The sequence below is a fragment of the Teleopsis dalmanni genome, chromosome 1 (assembly GCF_002237135.1).
Source record: "Teleopsis dalmanni isolate 2A chromosome 1, ASM223713v2, whole genome shotgun sequence".
Taxonomy (NCBI): domain Eukaryota; kingdom Metazoa; phylum Arthropoda; class Insecta; order Diptera; family Diopsidae; genus Teleopsis; species Teleopsis dalmanni.
This window is the reverse complement of record NC_051846.1, coordinates 13,219,609-13,245,254: the sequence shown is the minus strand read 5'-3', so window position 1 is coordinate 13,245,254 and position 25,646 is coordinate 13,219,609. Positions and strand designations below refer to the sequence as shown.

General features: G+C 31.9%; 4 protein-coding genes across 5 annotated transcripts; 2 read left to right on the top strand and 2 right to left on the bottom strand.

The window, feature by feature from the left end:
• The first annotated feature begins 1,231 nt into the window (after window positions 1-1,231).
• Window positions 1,232-11,080, top strand: LOC119673407 (mediator of RNA polymerase II transcription subunit 24). Of its 2 annotated transcripts, none has more exons than XM_038084678.1 (14): window positions 1,232-1,450; window positions 4,271-4,357; window positions 4,428-4,585; window positions 4,646-4,761; window positions 4,823-5,353; window positions 6,248-6,440; window positions 6,496-6,659; window positions 6,722-6,918; window positions 6,985-7,154; window positions 7,231-7,420; window positions 7,489-7,848; window positions 9,642-9,754; window positions 9,833-10,333; window positions 10,410-11,080. In XM_038084678.1, the coding sequence occupies exons 1-14, from the start codon at window positions 1,328-1,330 to the stop codon at window positions 10,513-10,515; spliced, it is 3,009 nt and encodes a 1,002-aa protein (XP_037940606.1). In that variant the 5' UTR covers window positions 1,232-1,327; the 3' UTR covers window positions 10,516-11,080. The 2 variants fall into 2 exon arrangements, with proteins under 2 accessions (XP_037940606.1, XP_037940607.1); XM_038084679.1 differs by lacking the exon at window positions 1,232-1,450 and adding an exon at window positions 3,297-3,589.
• On the bottom strand, window positions 1,513-3,121 carry LOC119673408 (dnaJ homolog subfamily A member 3, mitochondrial). The gene is made up of 2 exons (XM_038084680.1): window positions 2,500-3,121; window positions 1,513-2,355 (listed from the first exon to the last, which is right to left on the bottom strand). The coding sequence occupies exons 1-2, from the start codon at window positions 2,987-2,989 to the stop codon at window positions 1,634-1,636; spliced, it is 1,212 nt and encodes a 403-aa protein (XP_037940608.1). The 5' UTR covers window positions 2,990-3,121; the 3' UTR covers window positions 1,513-1,633.
• LOC119673409 (nedd8-conjugating enzyme UbcE2M) lies at window positions 10,964-13,283 on the bottom strand. Its single transcript, XM_038084681.1, has 3 exons — window positions 12,793-13,283; window positions 11,378-11,679; window positions 10,964-11,319 (listed from the first exon to the last, which is right to left on the bottom strand). The coding sequence occupies exons 1-3, from the start codon at window positions 12,896-12,898 to the stop codon at window positions 11,179-11,181; spliced, it is 549 nt and encodes a 182-aa protein (XP_037940609.1). The 5' UTR covers window positions 12,899-13,283; the 3' UTR covers window positions 10,964-11,178.
• A 1,966-nt stretch (window positions 13,284-15,249) lies between these two features.
• Window positions 15,250-16,600, top strand: LOC119677526 (probable deoxyhypusine synthase). Its single transcript, XM_038088904.1, is given in 4 exon segments — window positions 15,250-15,533; window positions 15,594-15,831; window positions 15,898-16,547; window positions 16,592-16,600. Coding segments are annotated over 4 exon segments (1,089 nt in total). The 5' UTR covers window positions 15,250-15,341.
• The last annotated feature ends 9,046 nt before the right edge of the window (window positions 16,601-25,646 follow it).

The following is a 25,646-nucleotide window of genomic DNA, read 5'->3' as shown; positions in this document are numbered from 1 at the left end:
CTACTCTAACTTTTTTACAACTCTTTCAAAATATTTCACATTGATGATTACTTACTCTCTTTTTCTAGAAGATGCCCATGCTGATCCCTCCTGAGAATCTTCAGGTAGAACTAGATAGGGACGAGTTTGTACCTATCTCACTTCTGTAATAATCACAGTTTCATCCCAAACCGCGTATTCGCATCGCTAAAATCATTACTCAATATATAATATATATATCTATTTTTTGTTGCTGGATTTAAGTTTTATATAAGGGTACGATTTTTTCACCTATTGCAAATATACGCTATAGGTATTTTCTTGTTATAAAATTCATGCAATTTCTAAATGTCTCCCAATTTATTTTGTTTGCTATACATAATTACATATTGATTGAATTTCACCTTTTTAATAACTTCCTTTTCAAAATACCATCAATTTCTTTATACTGTGTGATCATTTGTATCTACTACGATATCGATGTGGTGGAATTTTTCATCATTGCATCAAAACTTTTAGTATCACATATCACAACACATGTGTTTAATAAAATAGGTCTGTTCCACAAACTTGTAGTCAAACTCAAGTAAAATACAAGTTCAGTACAAACTGAGAGCGTAACACAAATAAAGTATCAAATTTCGCTCTTTACACAGATTTTCATCGAATAGCTTTGTGTAGTCGGGTGAAAACACCAGTGCCAAGCAAATAAACAATACAAAAATTTAAATTCAAACCAAAACAGCTCATACACATATTAACACAAATTTTACTTGAAATAAAATGTTTGAGTAAAGTCTGTGTAACATTTTTTACAGAGATGTAACGCTCTCTCAGATGCTCTCATTTACACGAAAATTTGCTGGTGGAACGCACTTTTGTATACACAGAGTTACTCAAAGTTACTACAAGTAATCACACATGTAGTTAACATTTAGGTTATAAGCCATCCCGATTTTAATATTTGACAATTATATATATGTGAAAAATGATGAAGAAATAAGAGAGAGATATTACACAAAGTGGCAGAATTATTCAAAATTTCCTCTGTTTGTATTCTTTATCTTCTTTGTATATACGTTATGTCATTTGTACTTAAAAACGATATTCACCACAGGTAATTTCTTCTAAAATACTACAAATGAACGAGCACAAATATTTACATTGGTTTTTTTCGGCATTGCAACCCTGTTAATGCTACCTTTTGCCTTTTGTTGATATCCTCAAATTTACTTTAATTTGCTATTTCTTGAGTTCGATTTCGTGTGTTTGCGTGTGTGATGTTTAAAAGTTATTAAATTTATATATTATATTTATATTTATATTATTAAATATATATTAATCCATTATGATGAAGGAACATAAAATAGATTTGCCGAAAACCAGCAAAACAAGTATGCTAAATATGATGATTCTTCGTGCTTGGCGTTGCCGCTGGTCGGACCAGCAATGGAGCATCAACATAAAGAATGTGAGTAAAAAACAGTTTTGTAAAGTGCAATATTTTATTTAATTATACACTTTAACAACCAGGAAATATACATGTAATAAAGAGATCTGTATCACTTGCCAAAGGATCAATCTCGAATAGCTGTATAAAAGTGATAGTGTTGAAAGGGCAGAAGGATTCGACCACAAACGAGAGATGTTTACTTTATACAGCTGGGTCGAAATTCGGTTCTTCTGTTTTGGACAAAGCCAAAACAATCTGTCTCTGTTTCATGTTAATTGCCTTGGGAACACGAATTTTAATCAACACTACGTGATCTCCAACCGAATCTCGTTCTTTTATTCCTTTGCCCTTTAAAACGATTTTACTGTGGCTCTCAGTACCTGGTTCAATCTTAACTTCATTAGTTCCATAAATACCGCGCACTGTAACATTGCCACCGAGAATAGCCTGAGATATGTTGACATATTTTTCAGTGTGTATATCGTTTCCAATGCGCCTGAAATATTCACTTTCCTTAACTTGTATACGGTAATTGACACGCTGTTTAGTTTTGGGATTTTCGATTGGTAGCACATCACCTGTTTTCAATCCTGATGGTACAGGCACAACTACCCGCACAGATTCTACTATGTAGCCACGATTATCGCAAGTATCACATTTGTTGCGGTTGATGAAACGCCTTCCTTTACAAGCGTCACAGTCTGAGACCGTGGTGTAAGTAGAAGTCTTCTTACTGATCTGTCCGCTTCCTCCACACTTACGGCACGGTTCAGTACGGGTACGGTTCGCCAATTTTGGAGACTTGCCGTTGCATGTAAAACATTTTTTCAAAAAGCGCAAATCAACGTTTTTTGTGACACCATGAGCAGACTCGGTAAAAGAAAGTTCAAGCACTGGTTCCTGCTTGGCTAGTTGTAGTATCTCTAGCAGAAAACGACATTTGAAAAAAAATTAATTTAATTGAAAATTTCTTTCTTTTTATAAAAAAAGTAAAATTGTGCAACTTTTATAGAGAGGTACATCCTACGATATAATTAAATAGTATACTTTATTCTATTTCAACTTACCATCCTTATTGAGAGCCTGAGTTTGCAAATCTTGTTTTTTAGGCTTTGTAGAACTCGTTGTTAAATTAGCTTTTTGCAAAAACGATTGCTCATCCTTAACCATACCAAGTTGGTCATATTCCATGCGCTTTATCTCATCCGTCAATATATGGTAAGCGTTAGAAATTTCGGTAAAACGCTTCGACTGACTGCCTGAATCGGGGTGATAACGCTTAGCCATCGAATAGTATGCAGCCTTAATTTCAGGAGTAGAAGCATATTTAGTCACACCCAATATACGGTAGTAGTGGTCTTTCGGAAGCGCCTTCGGTTTTTGAGGTTCAGCTACCAATTGAGATTTTGCTTGTTCATTCATCCGCTTCATTTCCTCTTTTCTGTCAGGATAGTAATATGGTTTTTTAACTTTAAACTGGTACGCTACACTAGCCACGAGAAATTTATTGGGTGATATACAATTTAGAAGTATGCGTTTAGTCACGGAACGCAACATTATCGCAGTTTACTTATAAAAAGCTCCGAACGCCAAATTTTTCAAATTTTAAATAAATCAGGACAAAATATATGCAGAAGTCTAACTGTTGACTTATCTAATTTTATTTTGACTTTTTGGTAAACTAACCAAAAAAAAAAAAATTTAATATCAATAAATATTTTCTCTTTCAATTTATTTTTAATATCAAGTATTTCAAATTTTCAATGAATACTAAAAAATATATTTACAATATGTATATATAGTACAATATATATTAATTATAATAATGGTGATATATTTGGAAACTATAACACATTAACAGAATCTACTAAAAAACAAGTTGCGGCTATCTTAATTCTTCAGATAGCCTTGATAACTATATGGATTTGTATCAAACCCATATATCGTATGTAGTGATCTACCTTTCTGACAATCTTCGCTCTATGGTATCGTACCTAAATTAGCAGGATTACAATGTTATTAAGACGCATCATCTATAGTCGGGACGACGTTTGTGTTTTGGAATAGATAAACAGCACTTCGTCGTCTAAAAAGATGTTATCATCTTATCGAGTAGATAATAGGAAAGGAATTACAAATATGGATACATGGGTTAAGGTAAATATGCGTACATGATGATGGAAAGATAATGGTAGTGTGAGAGAGACAAAAGATAATGTTTGTTTAAGAGTAAAAATGAATGATGAATAGGAGTTTATCTTGTCTCTTTGCTTGAAGAAACGCGAGTTAGTGTCTAAAGCAATTTTACTTAATAGTTTCTGGGACCATTGGGTGATGCATTGTGACAGGTTTCAAAAATGGCCGGATTTATGCCTCGGTGCCGCTCGTCAACCACGATAAGCAAGTGCCTCACCATACTAAAAAGGGATTTTAGAAGCAGATCCCTGCGGGCTACCACAACAGCAACTGTAACAAGATTTCAGTTGAATTCTGATAATTAGTTATATAGGTGGACTTACAGAAGTATGCAGAAGTTTGAAGCCCAACATATATACCTGACGGAATATATATGTTGCATTTGATTTAGGAGAGTGGAATTCTGACCTAGTGTAAACGTCCACAGATTCAAACAATTGCAGCGCTCTGTTTTTGATAAATAACCGGTGCTTCACTTTCAAGTTTGTATTTGGTCTGCCAAGCTATAGAAAATTTGCATTTCAAGATGAAATTTAATGTGTACTTCGACCAATAGATTTATAAGCATTTTAACTTACTCTTCTTATTTATGGAACAATATTTTATAATAAATGTTTGTTCTCTTTCTTTTGTGTAATTTAGGTGCTGCCAAGAGGCGCTAGCGGAGATGTTTATAACTTAGCAGACTGTATATTTCAGCAAGCTGTGATAGGTTCGACTGTAAATCCGGTATGTAGAACATAATTTATTTTAGTTCTACAATTCGTAACAAATAATTTGATTTTTTAATTTTCTTAAGATGATTCTTAATTACTTAAGGCATTCACTCAATGCACATTTAGTCTCACATGCTGCTGTCCTAAGACGTATTTCCAAATATGAACATTTTTATAGGACATTTTGCGTTTGCTCACTATTGGATTTTCTGGATGAGATCATCGATGGAGTGACGTGTCGGTAAATAACACACAATAAAAATATTTGCCTTTTGTTATTTAAAATGTTTACTGTTTGCAGTAATAAAGCGGAGGAAGCTGTACTTCCCAGCGCTATCGTAGCTTTGGTTTATTGGTTGGTACAGATTTTCGCACATGCTTTAAAGGAACATAGCATAAAACCAGATGGAAAATCAGGTATTACTAGTGTTGTATGTGTTCTAGAATATATTTTATTAATATATTAATTTTTTTGTAGAAAATTCCTATGTTATTGATGTTAGTAGTGTGGTAATTGAAAAGTTGGCCAAAAATCAATTTCTGATGGGAATGTTATACATTGGCAGCAGGCAGGAAGATTCGGAATATTACATTAAAATACGCGACAAATATATTCAGATAAAATCTGCATTTGCAAATTCAAATTATTCTCCCCAAAATGCTATTACAGAAAAATATTTACAACAGTTGGCTTATATTGATTTAATTCATTTGGAGATGCCGCATTTAGAGTCGGGCGTAGTAGAATCAATAACATATTGTGTACAGCCGTTGCTAGCAGTTGAAGTGTTACTAAATCCTTGTAATGATACATCTTATTATGTAGCCGAATTGCAAATGATACAACGCCTTAAAGGACTATCAAACAGACGATTATTTTATGAAATTATACGTGCCGGATTTATTTCTTTAAGCAACGTTGGAGAAACCAGCCATGACACTATGTGGGGTTCATTCACTTTCTTCAAATTACCACATATTATAAAGCATTTGAGCGCTTTAACACGGTGTATGTATTAAATGCAACGAAAACATTCATTTTAAACATAAAGTTCAAATAATGATTGTCATATATGTCATAGAGTCACTTGTTTTTCTATATGACTAAGTGCCACGTGATCTTTTTAATAGGGACAAAAGTGTTGTTTGACCATCCTAACCTGGTACTGCCCAGAAGCAATTTTTCGTGGTAATCGTGGGTTATTTCGGGTTAACAGGCACAAAACCAGCATGTCTATCTGGACTATAATAATAACAACAATTAGTGGTCTTCTTCATTCTCGTCTCCTCATCTTTTATGAAAGTTTAGATATCTTTACATGTATTTACTTTCTATATTCGAATTGTATACTACAAGAACATCAATAGTGTGTGATATATGGATGTTGCGTGATTTCTTCAAATATTTGTCAGAACTGAATAACTCTATATTTTTATATAGAATTTAGTGGGTATGTTCACATGATCGTGTAGGCCGTAATTCGGAACGGTGATCATTGTCAAAGAGTTTCAAATCCAAACTGAACTGTCCTATACATATCTTCATAAAAGTTTTCACATTTTAAATAAGAAAGAGTCGCTATAAATATATGTTTATCTTTTAGTTAATTTTCGAACAAGTCACTGTTAACTACAAAATCATGCTAGCAGATTGATACATATATAAATATATATGTTAATTGACCTTCGAACGAGTCACTGTTGGCTACAACAACTTGCTAAGATATTAATTATTCCTGCTGGTAGACTCTCTTTTGGCAATCTCCACAGGTATTCACAACAACAGCATTGATTATCCTTTTCAATGACTCTGCACAACCTGCTTGGATCTTCCTTTGCATTTTATTAAATAAATATTTTCATAATTTTTTAATCTCCATTTTTTTCTTCCTCACTTCCTCAGCACCAGGTGAGCAAACACCATTGGATTTTATACCGGAAGTAGTCGAAGCTTTTGAAATGTTGCTTGAAGATAATTTGTTGTTAGATTTTATGGACACAAAATGTTCTTGCAACATTATTGAATATTTACTCAATGACTGGACCAAACAACATTTAGTGAATGACATGCATGTGAGGCATTTCTCATCCCAAAGGTATTTCCTTTTAAGTTTTAATATATTTCTATATATAAATATGTTCCCATTTCAGGGAAATGATGTTACAAAAACGGGAATCAGTTAACAAACCTCCATCAATAATAAATTTTATAATACGTGCCGAAGTACCACTATCGGGTATACTGAAAACCTTAAGTACTGACTACAATAAAGTACAAGAAGCAGTTTTAGGTGTACTTTGCCAGGTGTTAGTAGGTAATTGGTTTATAATTTATATCTCAATTATTTTATAAATAACGGTGCTTTCCCGAATGCAGGAAACAGTTTTGAGCTAATACTCTCCGTGGCAACAGTAGAAGGTCGTTTGAAATTATTCGTATCACGGCTAATACAATGCAATGAGAACTCCAAACAAGTACCTGGTGAAGTTGGGAAACCTTCGGTTATACGTTCAACATTATTCGATGTAACATTTTTGATGCTTACATTTATCGTGCAAACATATGGTTCCGATGTATGCACATATTTTTCAAAATAAATAATATTATATTTCCAGTTAAATTATATCTTAAAATTACAGGTGGTGCTCTCGGAAAATGGTGATTCATTTTTTGAAAAGTGGGTACGTGAGTGCATGGTGGAGCGCAACAAACCCAAAAATCCTAAAAATTTGGTTGCACTTGGCGATGATAGTATCATCGAGGAATTATTATTGAACTTACGTCAAAATGAATCGCAGTACAAACCAAGGTAACTTATAAATACATACGTTTATATTAAGTCTTAAAGCAGACTAATGTATGAGGTAATTAATTATTTTATATAGCAATTTAACTTGGCAAGATATATGCATGAATCTGCCAGCTGCACTGCATCATGTGCTTGTGGCATGGGAGAAAGAATCAATCTCATCTTCAGATGTAAAGAATATATTGGAAAATATAAAGCGTTCATTATTTTCCTTCTCTGTTTGTGCTACATCGTTTCTATGCGCCTATATGTATTCAGTTAGAGAAGTAAGTAATTTAATATATTTTAACAAACACACTCAAAATAGTACAGCAAACGTAAATTTACTTTCTAGACTGAATTTCTTAAACCGCTTAATATGATACAACAATTTCTGAATCCTAACAATGAGGAAATTTCTTCACAAGATACTGCGAAGGAACGTCTGGGTTTATCTTTTCAGATTATAAGAAAAATGCAACATGATGTACATCCATCAGGAAATCTTAAATCACGGAGCATATCATTAACTCATAGTTTAGTTTCACAAACGCCCTTGATAGATCAATTTAGAGAGGTCTGGGCTAGTGTAACAGAATGTGGTTGGTTGCCTGTGCGCGCTACACAAATTTTAGATTCGTTGTTGCAAGCTGGAGGACCCACTTGGATTGCAACAAAACTTGTGGAGGAGGTTCTGAAGTGCAAATATACAACGGTAAGCAAGAAATAAGAAATTTTTATCTATCACATATTACTACTTAAGTCTGGGAATACTGTTGTTATTACCGGGTGTCCGGATAATATATATTTTTGTCTATTTAGTTAGTTCTTAGTTTCAAAGTTTGAGCAAATATTTGCTTAATATAAACAGTAATTCACAACGCCTTCAACTTTTTACTATTCTAGAGTAGTTGTGAGTTCACTTTTTGAAATGTTTTTGTTTTTTGAAAAGGCTTATGTGCTTTATATAAACATCACCGATTTTTCAAGGTTTGTTTGTCTTTTTCTTCAGGGTGGAGTATTATTACAACTGCTCTTGGAATCTGTTTCAGTTGAAAATAATAAAAAAAAAATTAAATACTGTACAATATATAAACAATATACGAAAAACATACAATCAAGGTTATAGTAGTCACATACAGCTGTTGCTGATATTGTCACTACCCTATTTTCTATTCATGGTTTTTTCTATGTTTTTTTAGTATGTAGAGGCTCTACAAAAACAGAAATTTTTACTATTCTTTATGAATTTAAATGATACATATTTTAATCCTATACAAAATATGTCTTAATTTTAAATAATATAAAATATAAAAAGTACTACCTAGAATGATAAAGATATTATTAAAATATAAAAGATATTATATTCAATATTTAAATAGTATCTCTTATATATATTCACGGTATAAGTGCAAGAGTACTCCCTGGGTGTATCATAGGACAAGTACTATGCACGATATTTATATTGAATATGCAAAAATTAATTAAGAATGATGATCAACATAGATGACAGCACTTTAAATGGTACAAGTTAGTATACTCTCAATAAATTTTATGTGGAAAGTTAAAGCTAACATCAAAAAGTATGTGCCCGTCCAACATATACTGAAGAAAGATGGGTGAAGTACTTAGGGATTCACTTAAATAAATATTTAGCATAGAACTTAACACAAAAGTATTGCTACTAGAAACATATAAGAAAGGGTATTAAGTTATTTTCAATTTTTTTAAATTAAAAATTATAGACTTTGTCCCTAGATACTATCTTGATAGCAACTACAGTTTAATATTAAAATTAAGTAAATGGACTAGTGAATTTAGATCTAAACATTAGCATCGTCAAGTTACTCAAAGCAATATTAAAATTAATTTGTTCTTAACGATTAGAACTATTGAGATCGAGGAAAATTATTCGGATCTCGAATATAATTTATATATTCGCATATAATTTACAAATATGTACAATATCCTGAAAATGGACCCTTCAAAAAATATACATGCCATTTCTTCTACAAAAGAGATGGATTTATACCACTACGTGACTCCAGGCAATCCCTTCTGAAATCATAGAGAACTGTTGACTGTGTAAGATGTGTTAGAGGGCATTTCTAAGAAAGTTTTGAAAGAGAAAGAAATCTAAATTCATGCTGATAAAATATGAGCTTTTTATTCTGCGTCTACTCTGGTTACACTGGCCTGATTTTTGTTTAAAGTCTCACTAGTGTAGGCACCACCCAGTTGGTATATTCCAATTTTTTTTAACATTGATTGCTGTTGTTGTGTTAGCCCGCATGAATTCGAAAAACAGATAACATAAAAGAAATTACACGACAAATACGTGGGAGTTAGGATATGGAGGAAATCGTACAATTTTGTTCGTTTCAATTAAATTATATATATTTATATATATGGGTATATATTGGGAATTTATGATATATATTTTCATAAGTCACATAATTACTTATGATAAAAAATCACATTAACCACTTTTTCTTCTTATTTTTTTAGGATATGATGAAAACTATGGACATTGTATTTGCCACCTTCCACCTCGATATTGAATCTATTACAGACGCTCTATTTAAAAATGTTATACCAGCAATGATACTTACTCGTCAGGGGTACGTTAATCAAAAAGTTTTGTTTATAGTGTATATCTACATAGAATAGTTAATAAACTTATATATTTGTAACCTTAGTGACAGTATAAATGAGCCACAATCCTTTGTTTTGGCACGTCTTTGTGTCTACTGCGTTATTTCGACACTGGAGACACGTCAAATAAACGCAATTACACCGAAAAAACGTAGTCGTTCACATGATAGCGAGGAAACGGATATGGTAAACAACCCAAAAATGCGTAAAATTGCTACCGAAGGTTCTGATAATTCCTGTTCAAATGATTTTATAAACGATAATCATCTGCTTCTAAATGCGAGTGCCAATTTAAAAGAAAATTTGACCACCCTTAAAGAGCCATTAAATTCTAGTGTACAACACATATTCAAAGTATTCCAACAATTCGTTAGCAGTGAAGAAATTTCTCCAAAAACATACTTTGTTTATCAATTCCTTTCGTTGTTGGTTGAATGTGGAAGAGAACGTGTGCGTCCTGTATTGAAATTAATACCAGCGAATCTCATACAGAATTTATTGAAGGTTATGAAGACTGATGATTTAAGTGTTGGACTGATTACAAGGTACTTTACTATTATTTTTACTGGCTATTTTACACGGCTATTAGTAATTATTAGTAATGGAAATATTATATTTCAGATTGTATGATCTCCGCGTTAATACCGGTAGACAAGCGGCTGTGTCTGATTTATGTTTATGGCGTAATTTAAAAGCACAAAAATTAAACAGGCAATATGAGTATTAATTAATTTTTGAAATTATGATTTATTATAGAAATTGCAATGCTTTGCATATTCCATAAACAATAAAATACAAAATGTAAACACTGAGCAAAATGTTTTTTTTCATCTTATTTTAATCAAAGGGCTGCAGATTACTGCATCCCACCCTCTCTTCTAGTAGTGCCATTCGATTATTAACACACAATTTAAGTAAAAGCTATTATGATAAATATTATTTAATTAAATGAAAATTAAATAATTTTGTATTTGATTCAATTGTCTTAATATGTATATGTATCATATTTAAATTAATTTCCAAGATTCAACGACTTAATTTCCATCTCTTTACTCTTTATACATTATTATGAATAAATATAAGTATTGTATTTCGGTATGTCGGTATTTCAGTAATTCGGTTCAATGCAAACAAATTCATTTTGCTGGCATACAAAAAGAGAACGCAAAGTTAAATGGTTGTGTGGCTACTAAAATTTATATTGTTCAAAATGTTAATTAAAATATTAAAATTTTAAATATGGGGAGATGTTACATTTTGGCGTTGTGTTTTTTTTTTATGTTTAATTATTGTTGAAAATTAGATTAATGTAAAAGCGGCCACTAAGACCCAATATCAAGGCTAATAGATAGACGCCATTTCTAAGAGTAAAGACGTTTGCTTTTCTATATCACTTCAGGCAGCACTCGAAATATGTGTCACCAACATAGCTACCACGCATTGCCTTTGTTACATTCAATTCGAAGAGGCGGCGATTCGTTTGTAGAACATCTGCTGCTTCTTTGTTTAAAGGATCCTCCGGGTTAGGTTCCTAAGAGTACATTAATATATATAATAAATATCTAAAATGAAAAACATTTTGTACTTACTAGGAAAAGATACTGTAACCCGTAGACTATTGAGTTTATTGTGAGCACAGGGTTCCAGTCTTCTCTCAAGATATTCAAACAAACATTGCCCTCCAAATCTATATTTGGATGATACACTTGTGTCTCGCATTTTACTTTTGGTGGTTCATGCGGGTAGTTCGGTCCAACGCGGAAAGTAAAAACGAAACGCCCACCTTTGTAAAAACCTTCATCCGGACAAATAATTAGTTTGAAATTCAACAAGTCATCTGGTTCAGGAAATTCAACAGCGCATGTCTTAGGCAGATTCAATTCATTAATATCTGAGGAGAAAAGACAACAAGTTTAACAAAATTCAGTAATTAAAAACAAATATATTTTTTTGGAATTTATAATCGTTCATAGTTTTTAGGTGTTTTAACAGAATTAAAGATAATGTCTCTGAAACACAACTAAAATAATTTCTGGAAATCATAAGGGCAATCCTGCTGTTTGAGTCACTGTTGGAAGTGATTAGTTTTAGTTTTTGGTTAGTTTGTTGTTGATGTTGTACTTCAGTTGGGAGTGGTCGGCGGCGCTTAGTTCGAAATAGACGATTAGTTTCAGGACGTGGACCTAGAAGCGACTATAACCATTGACTAGTTTGATAACGGTAATTGTTTAGAATTTAAACACATGTGAATAATCAACATCAACTTAGTTGGAAAATGTTGCAATGTCATCGCGGGTGTTCAGATCAATGATATCAAAATCATCGATATACGCAAGCAGCATTACACTTTTGTAGAATATTACATTAGGTTAAAGTACGTGCAGATGTTTCTAGAATTCCTATAGGGGTGAAAAACGCAACTTGGTCGTAGTGGTTGACCAGTAGCTCCGGGATATAGACCTAGCCTTTCTTGAGAACTCGTGTTCGATAGCTCTTTTGTAAATCATGTATGTTGCAATGTGATACTGTGCTTTGTGGGTACCATTACAATGACCATCGTACAGGTATTGTTCGGTCCTTAGAGAATGTGAAGAATCCAACTCCTCAACCCATACAGAGTGCAAATAATAACATTATAAGCCAAAGAGATGTCTCATTACGGATTTTTATTTCAGCCAATTATCTCAGATTTTTTAAATTAAAGTAAAAGATATATTTAACATTAGGGGAATACAGTACAGAATATTGGCTGATATTCATGGGAATTATTCCCATTGAATGTTAACTTGACACCATGAATTGCTGTCCGTGCATAAACAAAAAATCGATAAAAATTGCATTTGCAATCTTTTTTCATTTGTTTATACCATTTTTAGCAATAAAAGTGATAGCAAAAGATTCAAATGTATTTCAATGCAATAATCGCGAATATTTACGCGACGATTGCTTATGTGTGCGTTATAAACAAAGCTGACTGCATGAAAGGGTGCTCCGTTGGACTTACCTTTTTGTATACGCAATTGTGCTGCTGAAGCTTTTTTCTGTTGTCCTGCCCGTGGATTTTGTTCACCATCTTTTTGCTGCTTTTTCAATGAGAATAACTTGATCATTGTGGCGAATATTTATTCCTGTTTGGTGGATGAAGGTTTCTATTTATTGCTGCTTGTTTTACCCTGAATATATCAGAATTCAGGGGTTGCGGACCGAGCAAGATTTATTTGCAATGTAAAACCAAAAAAACAATGGAATTTCTTTTTTAGAAATTTCATAGAATTTCGAACAAATATGTTCTAATATTTTTCACTAATATAAACTTAAATTTTAAAGTTTATATATCGACTTTACACCTCTCGCTCCAAATAAGTTTACACAGCAATGAATAACAAATTGACAAATAATTTTTTTGGGCTCCAGGTACCCAGGGTTGCACCTAAGGTAGTAGTACAGCCAGAATTTTTTCCGAATTAATTTCAGTAAACACTTAATTTGTTTTATTTCAATTTATAATAAATTTTTTATATGACGATAGTAAAATAATAGTAAAAAAAATAAAATGAATACTTGGTTAAAAAAACATTCAATTCAATAACAAAATATACATTATTTAATATGAAATAATTAAGTTGATGAGTGGTTATGTTTGAATGTTTAAAAAAAAAAGAATACTACCACAAACTGTTAATAAATAAAAACAAAAACAATACAAATAAGAACTAAAATTAATAAATAATAAAAAATATCAGTAACAACAACAATAATAACAGCAGCAGTGATGAAAGTACAAATGATATTATTTTTTAATTTGCAAAATGAAATTGTGCATGTGTTTACACTACAGGAACTTAATTTATAAATACAAAAAAATTCAAAAAGGTATGGTAATATCTCAATATTTGAATTAAATAATATTTAAAAAAATTGTTAAAAATTAAATAATGTATAAATTTTATAACCTAATTTCAACAATTTATATATTTTTATTTTTTAATGTCCTCAGGTTTTTTTTATAATTTTGTTTATAATTGTGATTTGCTAGCATATTAACCTTGCTTATCATCACTTACATGCGTGGCTGCTAATAACTCGGTGTTTATACTGGCCAGGCTTAGGCAAAATTCTTATGTTCATATCTAAATGCGCACTATTTTTGTTTCTTATTTAATAACAATTATTGATATATCTTAATAAAAACTTGTAAAATGTCACATTTTTTGATAGAATACATATTAAAATTAAAATGATAAAAAATAGTGAATTTGATAGTTACGTGGTAGCATTCTCTTAATTGAAGAGAATATATGGATAATTTGCTAGTCTGAAACTGCATTTATAGATATTCTACTAACATTTCACTTGGTGTAGTATATACGACGACAGTCACCGAAAGAAATTGAATATATGAAACAACTGCCGAAATTGTCAACATGAACTTTATTAGATTTTTTGACATATTATTATGATTTTTGAGTTCATCATATAATTGTGATCGAGGCATTTTTATTATTCAGGTTCTTGTTTGGGATATTTAAAGACAATTTCACAGTTATAACTTATAGTACATTCACACTGTTTCATTTATGCACTTGCTCATTTATATTAATGAGTGAACATTCACATTGTGTTGAGCTCATTTATTCAGCTGATAGAACTTTTATAAACTTCACTTAATAATATATCACACGAAAAAATTAAATATGTAAATCATATATTAAATTATTTATATACACTTTATATATTAATTATATATTAAATTAATAAAAACAAAGATTTTATTAAATACTTACTTCCTCAGTGGCTTTGTTCACAGCTTAGCTGTTGTTTGTTTATTTATACTTTACATGTAAAACATATGATTCATATATAGTAATTTCCTTTGTGGAAAATTCATTTTTAATGGTTGCATTTGACATTTTTCGCCTAAAATGAGCTGATTGCACTTTGTATAGTAAATCATCCTCATTAATGGCTATAATGAGCGAAACTGCTTGAATGAGATAGTCTGAATGTGCTATTAAGTTTAAATTCATATTTAAATCAGTTTTGAGACTTAAATTACGGCTGTGAAATCCGTCAGAGTAAATGAGTTATTAATTAATTAGTAATTTGTTAGTAATTAATGCAAATGTTTACGTGTCAGTATATGATGAAAGTAAAATGAATTGAAAATTATTTAAACTTATATTTAAATAGGCACTTCAAATGGTTGCAGATACGATAAAAGCCAGCATCTATTTATATATGTGTAAATAACATATAAGCAAATATTATTAACATATTGTTTGACCTTGAGCTATAAATATATACACGTAATTGTGCCCATATTAACATAACTGACACATATTTATTAATATATCATATATGCAATTGAAGAGCTCCCATAAACTCCTAAAGTATTTTCGAATGAAAAATGTATCAAATTTCGATATTCAGTTCGAAATTGCAAATACGCTCAGCAGCTGTGTGAGTTCGAACATGTTTCGAATTAAAAATCAAAACAAACAGCACATGTGTTGTTGCTCTGAATATAAATAACTAAAGTAAATATTTGGTAAAATGTCTGCGGAACCTGAAATTGCAAAAGATGCGGTATTAAAACGGAGTGAACGCATTGCTGAAGGAACACCGATAATTCAAGGATATGACTGGAACCAGGGTGTTAACTATGAAAAGCTTTTGTCTTCCTACGTTCATACTGGCTTTCAAGCCACGAATCTTGGTTTGGCTATCAATGAAATTAACAAAATGGTAATGTGTTGTGATTGTCGCGTTAATATACATTTCTCTTATGAATTTAATTTAAATTAGCTTGATTGTAGAGCGCAACAGTTGACTAGTGAGCAGTTGGATGTACATGAAACGGATGAATTTATAAAGCGGAAGCATAATTGTACAATTTTTTTGGGTTACACCTCGAATTTAGTTTCATCAGGCATGCGAGAGACTTTACGCTTTTTGGTAGAACATAAAATGGTAGATTGCATTGTCACCACCGCTGGTGGCGTCGAAGAAGATTTCATAAAGTGTTTGGCGCCCACATATTTAGGTATGCCACAATAGTTGTAAAAATGTTTCAGTTTAACTTAATTTTATAACTGATAATGTACTTTAGGTTCCTTTGAACTTTCTGGTCGAGACTTGCGCGAACGTGGTATCAATCGCATTGGTAATTTGTTAGTGCCAAATGATAATTACTGTAAATTTGAGGATTGGCTTATGCCCTTATTGGATGAAATGCTAAAGGAGCAACAGACATGTGGTACTGTGTGGTCACCATCTCGCATTATTAATCGATTGGGTGAACGAATTAATGATGAAAGTTCCATTTATTATTGGGCTGCTAAAAATAAGATACCAGTTTTTTGTCCAGCACTGACTGATGGTAGTTTGGGTGATATGATGTACTTCCATTCCTTTCGACAACCTGGCCTGATAGTTGATATACTCTCCGATTTGAGGCGCCTCAATACAATGGCAGTTAAGGCTGTTAACTCTGGTATGATTATTATTGGTGGTGGTGTAATTAAACACCACATATGCAATGCCAACTTAATGCGAAATGGTGCAGATTTTTCTGTGTTCATTAATACTGCTTCAGAGTTTGATGGCAGCGACAGTGGTGCGCGCCCAGATGAGGCTATTTCTTGGGGCAAAATACGTAAGGAAGCTACACCAGTGAAAGTGTATGCTGAGGCAAGTTTAGTGTTTCCACTGATTGTGGCAGAAACATTTGCTAAGCGACATTTCAATAAAAGTAAATAAAATATATTTCTTAATTGTTTATTTAATTCTTGTTCTTATTTCAGAGAATATAATATATAAAAAGTGAAAGTTTAATATTATTTATGCGATATGGTTTAAATTGAGTTTGTGTGAGAAAATATTAATTAGATCAACTATATTATGACGAACAAATCCCCACTAGCTTCTATAGTTTTTTAAAGGTTTATATGGCTACTGATTAAAAATATGCATTTTGTAAGACAACAGTTAGTTTTGGAATGCGGAATGTTCATTTATTGGAATATATTAAGTGTTGAAAAGACTACTTTTTACAAATATTTATACATGTTAACTGGTTAGTTAATGGTTCAATTATCATTGTTGAGGAGGACAAGGATTCTTATCTCGAAACAGTGAAGAATAATGTGCGCAATCGATGTCCTCACCGAACTACAGTAATGTATTCATGCTTTTATATTTAATGTCGTTCAAGGTTCCATATTTAAGTCAGTGTTATCTGTTGTTGTGGCAGATAATATGAAAATAGATTTCAGAAGGAACATCTAGTAGCTTCTCAAAATGAGAGCTTTACATATTTATCATGGAATAGCTGCATAATTTTTAGGTTATTAAATATATAAATACAAATTCATTGTTTGAAATAAACAGTTCTACACTATGAGAATTTCATTCCTCACTATAACCGAAGACCGTAATATTATTACTACGGGCTTTATTCACTATTTAATACATGAACCCACTAAAGACCGTTTTAGAAACCATAATGGAATAAAAACTTCCAATGCAATAATTTGGAGAAAATTCTTTGCTATAAAAATCAAATATAATTCTAGTTGTCGTAAACACTATAATATTATGGATTCATACGGTCTTTGTGTACACGGTTTTTGAAATTGTGAATTATAGTAAGAAGGATCAAATACTGCAGAACAGTTTGAATCATGTAAGATATTTTGTAGTGATCAATTAAGAAAAAGATATGTGAACTATATATCTATTAAAGTCCTTATTAGATCTGTATTGCAACTATAACACTTGTGTTCACATAAATTTTTGTCGGTATATATTTTCTTCAGTCGCCTCTGCTGCGTGCGCGCCTTCTCCAGTCTCATACAACAAGTCCGGTTCGCGCTACCTTAACGTGAACACTCCACCGGAGACACGGTCTACCTCTACGTCTTCTTTCTCTTCAAATACGTTTTTCTCTGGAGCATCTTCATCCATTCTCATGACATAACCAAGCCAGTAAAGCCGCTGAATGTTAATTCGCTGAATTATATCGATGTCGTGATAAAGCTCGTCAGCTCGTGGTTCATTTGTATGCGGTAGTCGTCACTAACTTGTAGAGAGCCAAAGATTTTACGAAAAACTTACTCTCGAATACTTCCAGTGCTGCTTCATCATTCTGTGGTAAAGTTCATGCTTCTGTGCCATACAGAAGCACAGGAAGTATAAGAGACCATAGAGCGTAATTCGAATACATAGTGAGGATATGGTTGAGTAAAGGAAGAGTGATGAGCAGTTAATTATTTGGGAACAAGAGTGGACTATGGATGGGTGAGTATATAGCAGATTTTATAGCTTTGTCGAGATGGTTTCTCCACTAGTTGCAAAGTGTTAAACATAATTCTTCAAGGCTGACTTTAAACAAGTGGTGTCCATAATTTTTTTGACACCTATCAATTACGATTGATAAAAATCGTTCAGGATTCTATATGGTGCCTCTTGACATATCTACCACATTGTGATATAGTAAATTAGCTTTTAGCAGCAATTTCGTAGAGTCGTATTATTTTAAGAAAAATGTTTTATAACTGTCTATATTAATGTGAAGAAGCTTTATAATATAGTTATAAACTTTTAACGACACTGATTTTTCGGTCTTATTTCCTGGGGTTTGTTTATTTGTTGTTGTTTTATTTAATAATTGTTGTAAATAAGAGTTTTAATTACCACCTACATACATATTTATTTGTCATAATCCTAAATCCTATATCAGCGTGCAAGGATACTTAATTCAATCAAAGCGTTCCATGCTTATTAAGAATAATTTTTTCTGCTCAAAGCACTATTCTTACTTAAATATATTAAAACTTACTTATATGTTTTTGCACATATATATATACATATACATAATTTGTTCTCACACGTGTATACGAAGGATATAGGTAAAAATATATACTCCTTTCGGCTATTGTAGTTGTAACCATTTTGTGTTTCCAATTAAAAATAAATGGAAGCACTTGTTAAAGAACACCTGAAGCACTTTAATTTAATTCTTTCTTCCTTTTAATGAAAATATCTACACATGTGTGTATATATTTTTCACAAACTTACACAAAAGTGTATCCTTTGGTAAGGATGGGGTAAGTGGGGGGACTCAGCGCGCATGTGTAAATGTAATAATTAATAATTCAATTACCAAATTGAAATTTAATTAAAACAATTAAATTTAAATCGATTTAATGGAATCGCATTACATGTAAATAACCTGTGGCAGCACTGCCAAGTATTTTGCCAATACAGGCAGGGATTCGGAGTTCATGTGTGTGGATAGTTACCAGGACGGAAGCAAATGTAAGTAAAATTAAATTCTTGGAAATTTGAAATAACCAAAATAATGCTTCAACACACATAATTGAAGTTGAGTTGAAATTCATTCGTAATAATAATTAAATAAATTAATTAATAAATAAATAATATTAAGTACAATCGCAGGAATACTAAAAAAATATTAAAATATTGAGAAAATTTATATTTTTTTTACAGTAGGTGGAAAGCATCGAAAACCGCAGTGTGAGTCTTGAGCCTACTAAAAGCATCTCCTAAGAACGGTTGTGGAAGATTGCAGCCGCATTCAGCGGATGCAATTCTCATTCCAGTAATCAGGGGGAACAATAATAGGAGCTTAGTATTTGTGGTTACGAAATCCAAGGACGCATGGGTGAGGCTAAGGGTGAGGACGCATGACTGTTGAAGTAATGGGAAGATGCGTAATTGATTAGGAATCTGCCTAGTAGGGAAGACCACAAATGGTATACTTTATGAAAAAAAAGTATGGAGTGGGAATGGATGGAGTGGGAAAAAATGTACATTTGTCAGTGTAATTGAATTGGAACTAAGAATGTAAAGCATATGAAAATTTTTTTAACCGCAAGACACAGTGAGAAGAGAAAGGCGTTGGGCAAATCTTTCTTTATTGACCATCATCCAGGTACCAACTGTATCAAAAGTTTCGAGAGATGTTGAAAATAAATTTAATTATTTTCTAATATTATAAAACATACATACAAACGTTACATTATCATTATCATTATCATTATCATTATCATTATCATTATCATTATCATTATCATTATCATTATCATTATCATTATCATTATCATTATCATTATCATTATCATTATCATTATCATTATCATTATCATTATCATTATCATTATCATTATCATTATTATCATTATCATTATCATTATCATTATCATTATCATTATCATTATCATTATCATTATCATTATCATTATCATTATCATTATCATTATCATTATCATTATCATTATCATTATCATTATCATTTATCATTATCATTATCATTATCATTTTCATTATCATTATCATTATCATTATCATTATCATTATCATATTTCATTTCATTATCATTATCATATCATTATCATTATCATTATCATTATCATTATCATTATCATTATCATTATCATTATCATTATCATTATCATTATCATTATCATTATCATTATCATTATCATTATCATTATTCATTATCATTATCATTATCATTATCATTATCATTATCATTATCATTATCATTATCATTATCATTATCATTATCATTATCATTATCATTATCATTCTATTTCATTATCATTATCATTATCATTATCATTATCATTATCATTATCATTATCATTATCATTATCATTATCATTATCATTATCATATCATTATCATTATCATTTCATTATCATTTATCATATTATCATTATCATTATCATTATCATTATCATTATCATTATCATTATCATTATCATTATCATTATCATTATCATTATCATTATCATTATCATTATCATGTATTGACCATTTCTTGCAAGTCAAAAAGTTTTGAGCGCTGGTTAATTTGCATTTTGGAACATTGTAGCATTTAAAGTTTATAATGAAATTTATTTCATCCTGAATTCGGTACTTCTGGCTTTGTATTTCCATGGCATGACGAAGAAAACTTTTTGTTTCAGTTTTTCAACTTTTGCAGTGGCTATCATAATCAATTATCGACACAATTTGTTGCTGTGCTGACAACGTATCCATTAGTTGCCTGCAAAAGTGTCGGTACTGCATGTAGCCACATTCAGCACCTAGTATTCTGACTTCATATCCTTCGTATTCCTTCGAAGACTGTAAACTTTTTAAGTTGAGCCAGCAGCTAACGGCATCGCGTTAAGGAAAGAAGTTCGCACAATTTTTAAATAAACAAAATTCAACAAATTTCAACAATTTTACTCGCAAGTTGCTGTCGTCTCAGATCTGCAATCCTTCGTGCAATGTTGGGGTAAGTTTTCAAGTCTGGAGATGCCATTGCCATATGCAGGAGCGCTGAAGTGTGTTGTGTTTTCGGTAAGCAGTCAGCAGCCAACAGCCAGCAAGTCCATTTAACTTGTGCATTTGGTAGTCAACGTTGCTGTTGTTAATAGTTGGACAATGACAGTAGCAGACTCGGCAACGGAGTCAGCAACAGCAACAGATATAAATACGACAACGTTTCAAAAAAACTGACGACGTCACCAAGTCTCGTTTAGTACGAGGACTTTGCCGCTTACTTGAGGCTATTAAGGAAGGCAGACGGAGACCGAAGGAGAAAAGTTTTAAAAAATTCTTGTTGCATACAAAAAGTTGTCGCCTTCAACAAAAATGAAAAATAGTTTTTAAAATTAAAAAAAGAATATATAAAAAAGAATTTATTTTGAAAGTACAGTTCATAAAAAGTATTCTGGAAGTAAAGTTGCTATGATTTTCTTTTAAAATTGCAGTTTGTAAGTTACAGAAACTAAAGAAGTTGTGACAAGTAAATTATAGATGAATTGGTAAATAGAACGTCCGACAGTTGGCTTGGTAGACAAACACATTCACGCACTGTCAGGCGGCAGTCCAAGAAGTCCACACACAGTCCACACACAGTCCAAGAGGGTTGGGCATATTTTGCAGGCGAGGCACTTATGTTTATGTCAATTGGACAGTTTGGAAAATGGACTTTGTGGTTGCAGCTGTGTTTGGTATTCTATCAAAATAATGCATAAAGTATGGAACTATAAACCACACTTTTGAATAGTGCAAATAGCACTCTTTGAGTTACAAATCCTATTAAATACAAGTTCAACATGAAGTGGTTAAGAATGGTGTTTTATAAAAACTAAAGTTAAATCATTAATTTCAAAATTGCAATTTTTTAGTTAGTTATTTTTTTTATAATTGTATAATATTTATTTATTTATTTATCTATTCTATTTATTGAATATTAGAGACCTGAAGAGGACTTCTACAGCAGGTCGAAACCCGTTTATGGTTTGTTGGTGTCCAAAATCAATTAGTAGTAGGGAATACTATTAGAATAAAACATGGAAACATCGATTCCAAAAGTTATGATAGGATTAGCAGTTGGAATATGTGACAGATAGGAGGGCGCCTTTATTCGTAGTATTATAGACACGATGCAAATAAGTTTTCTACATACAAAAGTACAAGTAGTTCCTCCTACGTTACGTATTAATTCCAGTGAAAAGTACAAAAGCATTCATTCTAAACTGTGATTTCACTATCTATCTTGGCAATAACTTTAGGTATTATCAAATTCTTAATCAAAGTAGTTCATATTTACAAAACTTCTCACATTCTTCTATGTCGTCATAAATTTTAAGCTCGGTTAATGGGTTTATAAAATCCATCAACACTGACTCGTAATTTTAATCGTTTCTACAGGACTAAGTATCGGAATATTAAAAAAAGATGTTCGCCAGAAAAAGTCCTGAAATACACATAAATGAGGCCAAGATATTGATACAAATTTAGATATGTGAACTGTTTAGGGGTTTAGAGGAATTCACCATAGCGGTGACAAATAACTTATGGACTAATTGCAAGCACTGTGAGATTTCGTGGACCTTATGGCGTAGATTAAATAGAAAAATAATGAAAAGCGCTTTGGGATTCTGCAAATCTTCACTTCCTGTACATGATCGCGTACTAACAGTGTACAGTACCATTGCAGGGAGAGGCCTAATGCTACTCAAGTAGATAAAGGAGCCAACAACAACCATTGCAATGATGCTTCAATGATGGCGTGTCCCGACAAAGTGCACTGTGCAGAAGTTGCTACAATAAAAATGATATACAATCCATTATTCACTTTCTCTATATTCGGCTGGATCTACAGATGAAGCGATATCAGTATTTAAGAAACTGTTTTTTCTCTGGCCTGATACCAATAACGAAAGTAGATTTATCGGATATATTCAGCTTTATCTGGAAGACCAAATAGTTTAACAAAGATAATACCTGGAAGATGCAATCCGCGAACCAAACGAAATAAAAACTGTTGTGAAGAGGGCGAAGATTCTTGCTGGATTATAGTGCCAAAGATGAAGAAAAATTTATTGTTATAGAGAGATAGGAAAACTGCTCTATTATGCATGCTAAAGGTGATATAACTTTTTAAATTGTTATACTTTCTTGCATTAATTTAACTTTTTATATGATTATGAGGTTCTGAAGATGGGTATTTACTCGTATCTTAACGAAATAGAAAGAAAGAAAAGAAATAAGAAAAATAAACTCAACATAACATTTCTATTCTTTGGTGGATTTTGTAGTTGTTTAATTGATTTCCCAGATTTAGTATATAGTACGTGGTTTGCAAATAAGTAACTTTTGATTTGCTATATCATCTGGCAACTTGAGAGCTTAATGGTACTATTGACTCACATATTTTATTATAGATTTTTCTTAAAGTGTGTCCCAAGTAGTTGAATATTTATTTTTCCATGTTAACCCTGATCTTCTCTAAACTTCTAAGTCATACGAATAAGCGTATTTCACTCTGATGTACAGCAAGAGATAAATCAGAACAAATGGATTGCAATGAGCAGGTTTAATGAAATGACATCCTCGTCCGTTTTTGATTTGTTGATTGTGCTAATTTAAGAGTAGATGACGACGGAAAATCATCCAATGATAGAATAGTGGCACTTACATACATACAAGATTATCGAAGTATCCTCGCTATATTCAACATGTGAATCAAATGTGTAATTTAATTAGAGTGTGTGTTATTATAAAAATATTTTCTTCTTCAAATACACATGGAAGAGCAGAAAGTTGAAGGATTTTTTAATTAATACTTAAAAGTTTATTCCGAACCAATTCAACGCAGTGCTTATCTTGATGATTTTCGCTAAAACTTCGACTTATTACGACCAAATTAAAAATACATTAAAACTTTTGCGTTTATTATCGGGACAGCGACGCCGGAGCAGATGTGCTGACCAAGCAACGACAAATGCATGGATGAAGGGAGGAACGGACACTAACTTGGCACATAAGGATGTGAAAAAGATTTTAGCAAAACTCTTGGCTGTACTTCAAAACACATTAACGCATTCAACTATATAAACTTTATTCCAACTCAAACTCAAGAACAGTGAAGTAGTAATAAAGTTTTTGAAGAGGATATATAAAAATATGGTTTCGCTTTTATGTTTAAAAGTAAGTAGGACCTTTATGCGACTAATGCGATGTTTGAGACCAATCGTCCCAATTCCTATGACCAACAAATTTTGACGACAACCTTCCAAACAAAACCACAACTCATATGTTATGAAATACCAGACCACATATTTGTGTAAGTGTGTGTATGCGTGTATGCGTGTGTATGTAGGCTTTTAAGTATCCTTGCATCTATAAATTATGTCTTTGTACTTATTCGGTTGTTTGCAGCAAATTTGCGGTTAAAAGTTTACTTCGCAACCAATTTGCGGGGAAGATTCTTATCTTTACTGAAAGCCTTCTAAGTTGAAAACATTTTTTAATAGACGTAAGCACCACGCCCACTTCGGTGACAAATTCACTGGTAAATACATACTCCATAATTCGCTCGACTTTGTGTGATAAATGTGAGAACGAACATTTTTATTTAGATTTTGGCTGAAGTTTTTATGCTTCATAAAAGTGTTTGTATGACTTTTCAGTTATTTGCTCGAGTATGCAAGTAACTAAACAAGAATTTCCATAAATATTTTGGTCTTCCTTTGCTATTTCGGAGTGGTTTTTAGTATCCTTGTTGGCTGTCAGTGGCTGGTGGTGTGTGGTTTGATCGTTGTATTTGCACGAATGGGTTAAATGCCAACTTTTACCAAAGTAATAAAAAAATTTGTCTTCAGATACTTTGTGTGGAGGAAAATGGCTTTCGAATGGTGCTCATTGATTATTTGGTGAGTGGGAGCGCTCGGCAGAGAGGGAAGTATAAACATGCAAGGATAACAAATATAAAAACCATTAGGGACATTTTTCAATTGCTATTAGAAAGCTGAAAGAGTGTCGTAAAGATGGTACATTAAGTGCTGTGCAGGAATATATTTTTACATATTTAAAGTGATTTTTAAAAGTTACGAAAATATACATTAAAATCATTTTAATGTACGAGTATATTTGGTACTAAAGAACTTTATCATTGCTCAAAATGGGAGTCACTCTGCTGTACACATATTTTTCATATGGCAAATAAAGTAAGATAAACGTAAATCTACATGAAAAGTGTTCTTCAGTTTATGTAAAAGGTGTAAATTAATGATAGCCTGAAATGTAGTTCATACCATTAGAGTAACTTAGATGTTCTATAATATTTGACATAGCTCCATATATTCTGGGTTCCTGAACATGAAAGGGTGGACATTGATATAGCGGTAGCTACATTGAAAAGATCTGAACAAAACGATCTATAGACTTCAATATGTCATTAAAATAAATATATAACGATTGAAAATCTGCTTCAACCAAAAAACACTAAGAACTGGCAGCAAGAATGTTGACCAATACAAAGTAGCCAAAGTG

Excerpts from the sequence above, each read along its gene's own strand:
- LOC119673407 (XM_038084678.1), top strand. The coding sequence starts at position 1,328 with ATGATGAAGGAACATAAAATAGATTTGCCGAAAACCAGCAAAACAAGT. Across the intron at positions 5,354-6,247 it reads TTTGAGCGCTTTAACACGGT|CACCAGGTGAGCAAACACCA; the intron begins GTATGTATTAAA and ends TCACTTCCTCAG. Across the intron at positions 6,441-6,495 it reads AGGCATTTCTCATCCCAAAG|GGAAATGATGTTACAAAAAC; the intron begins GTATTTCCTTTT and ends TTCCCATTTCAG.
- LOC119673408 (XM_038084680.1), bottom strand. The coding sequence starts at position 2,989 with ATGTTGCGTTCCGTGACTAAACGCATACTTCTAAATTGTATATCACCC. Across the intron at positions 2,356-2,499 it reads TCAGGCTCTCAATAAGGATG|AGATACTACAACTAGCCAAG; the intron begins GTAAGTTGAAAT and ends GTTTTCTGCTAG.
- LOC119673409 (XM_038084681.1), bottom strand. The coding sequence starts at position 12,898 with ATGATCAAGTTATTCTCATTGAAAAAGCAGCAAAAAGATGGTGAACAA. Across the intron at positions 11,680-12,792 it reads ACAATTGCGTATACAAAAAG|ATATTAATGAATTGAATCTG; the intron begins GTAAGTCCAACG and ends TTTTCTCCTCAG. Across the intron at positions 11,320-11,377 it reads GGTTACAGTATCTTTTCCTA|GAACCTAACCCGGAGGATCC; the intron begins GTAAGTACAAAA and ends ATGTACTCTTAG.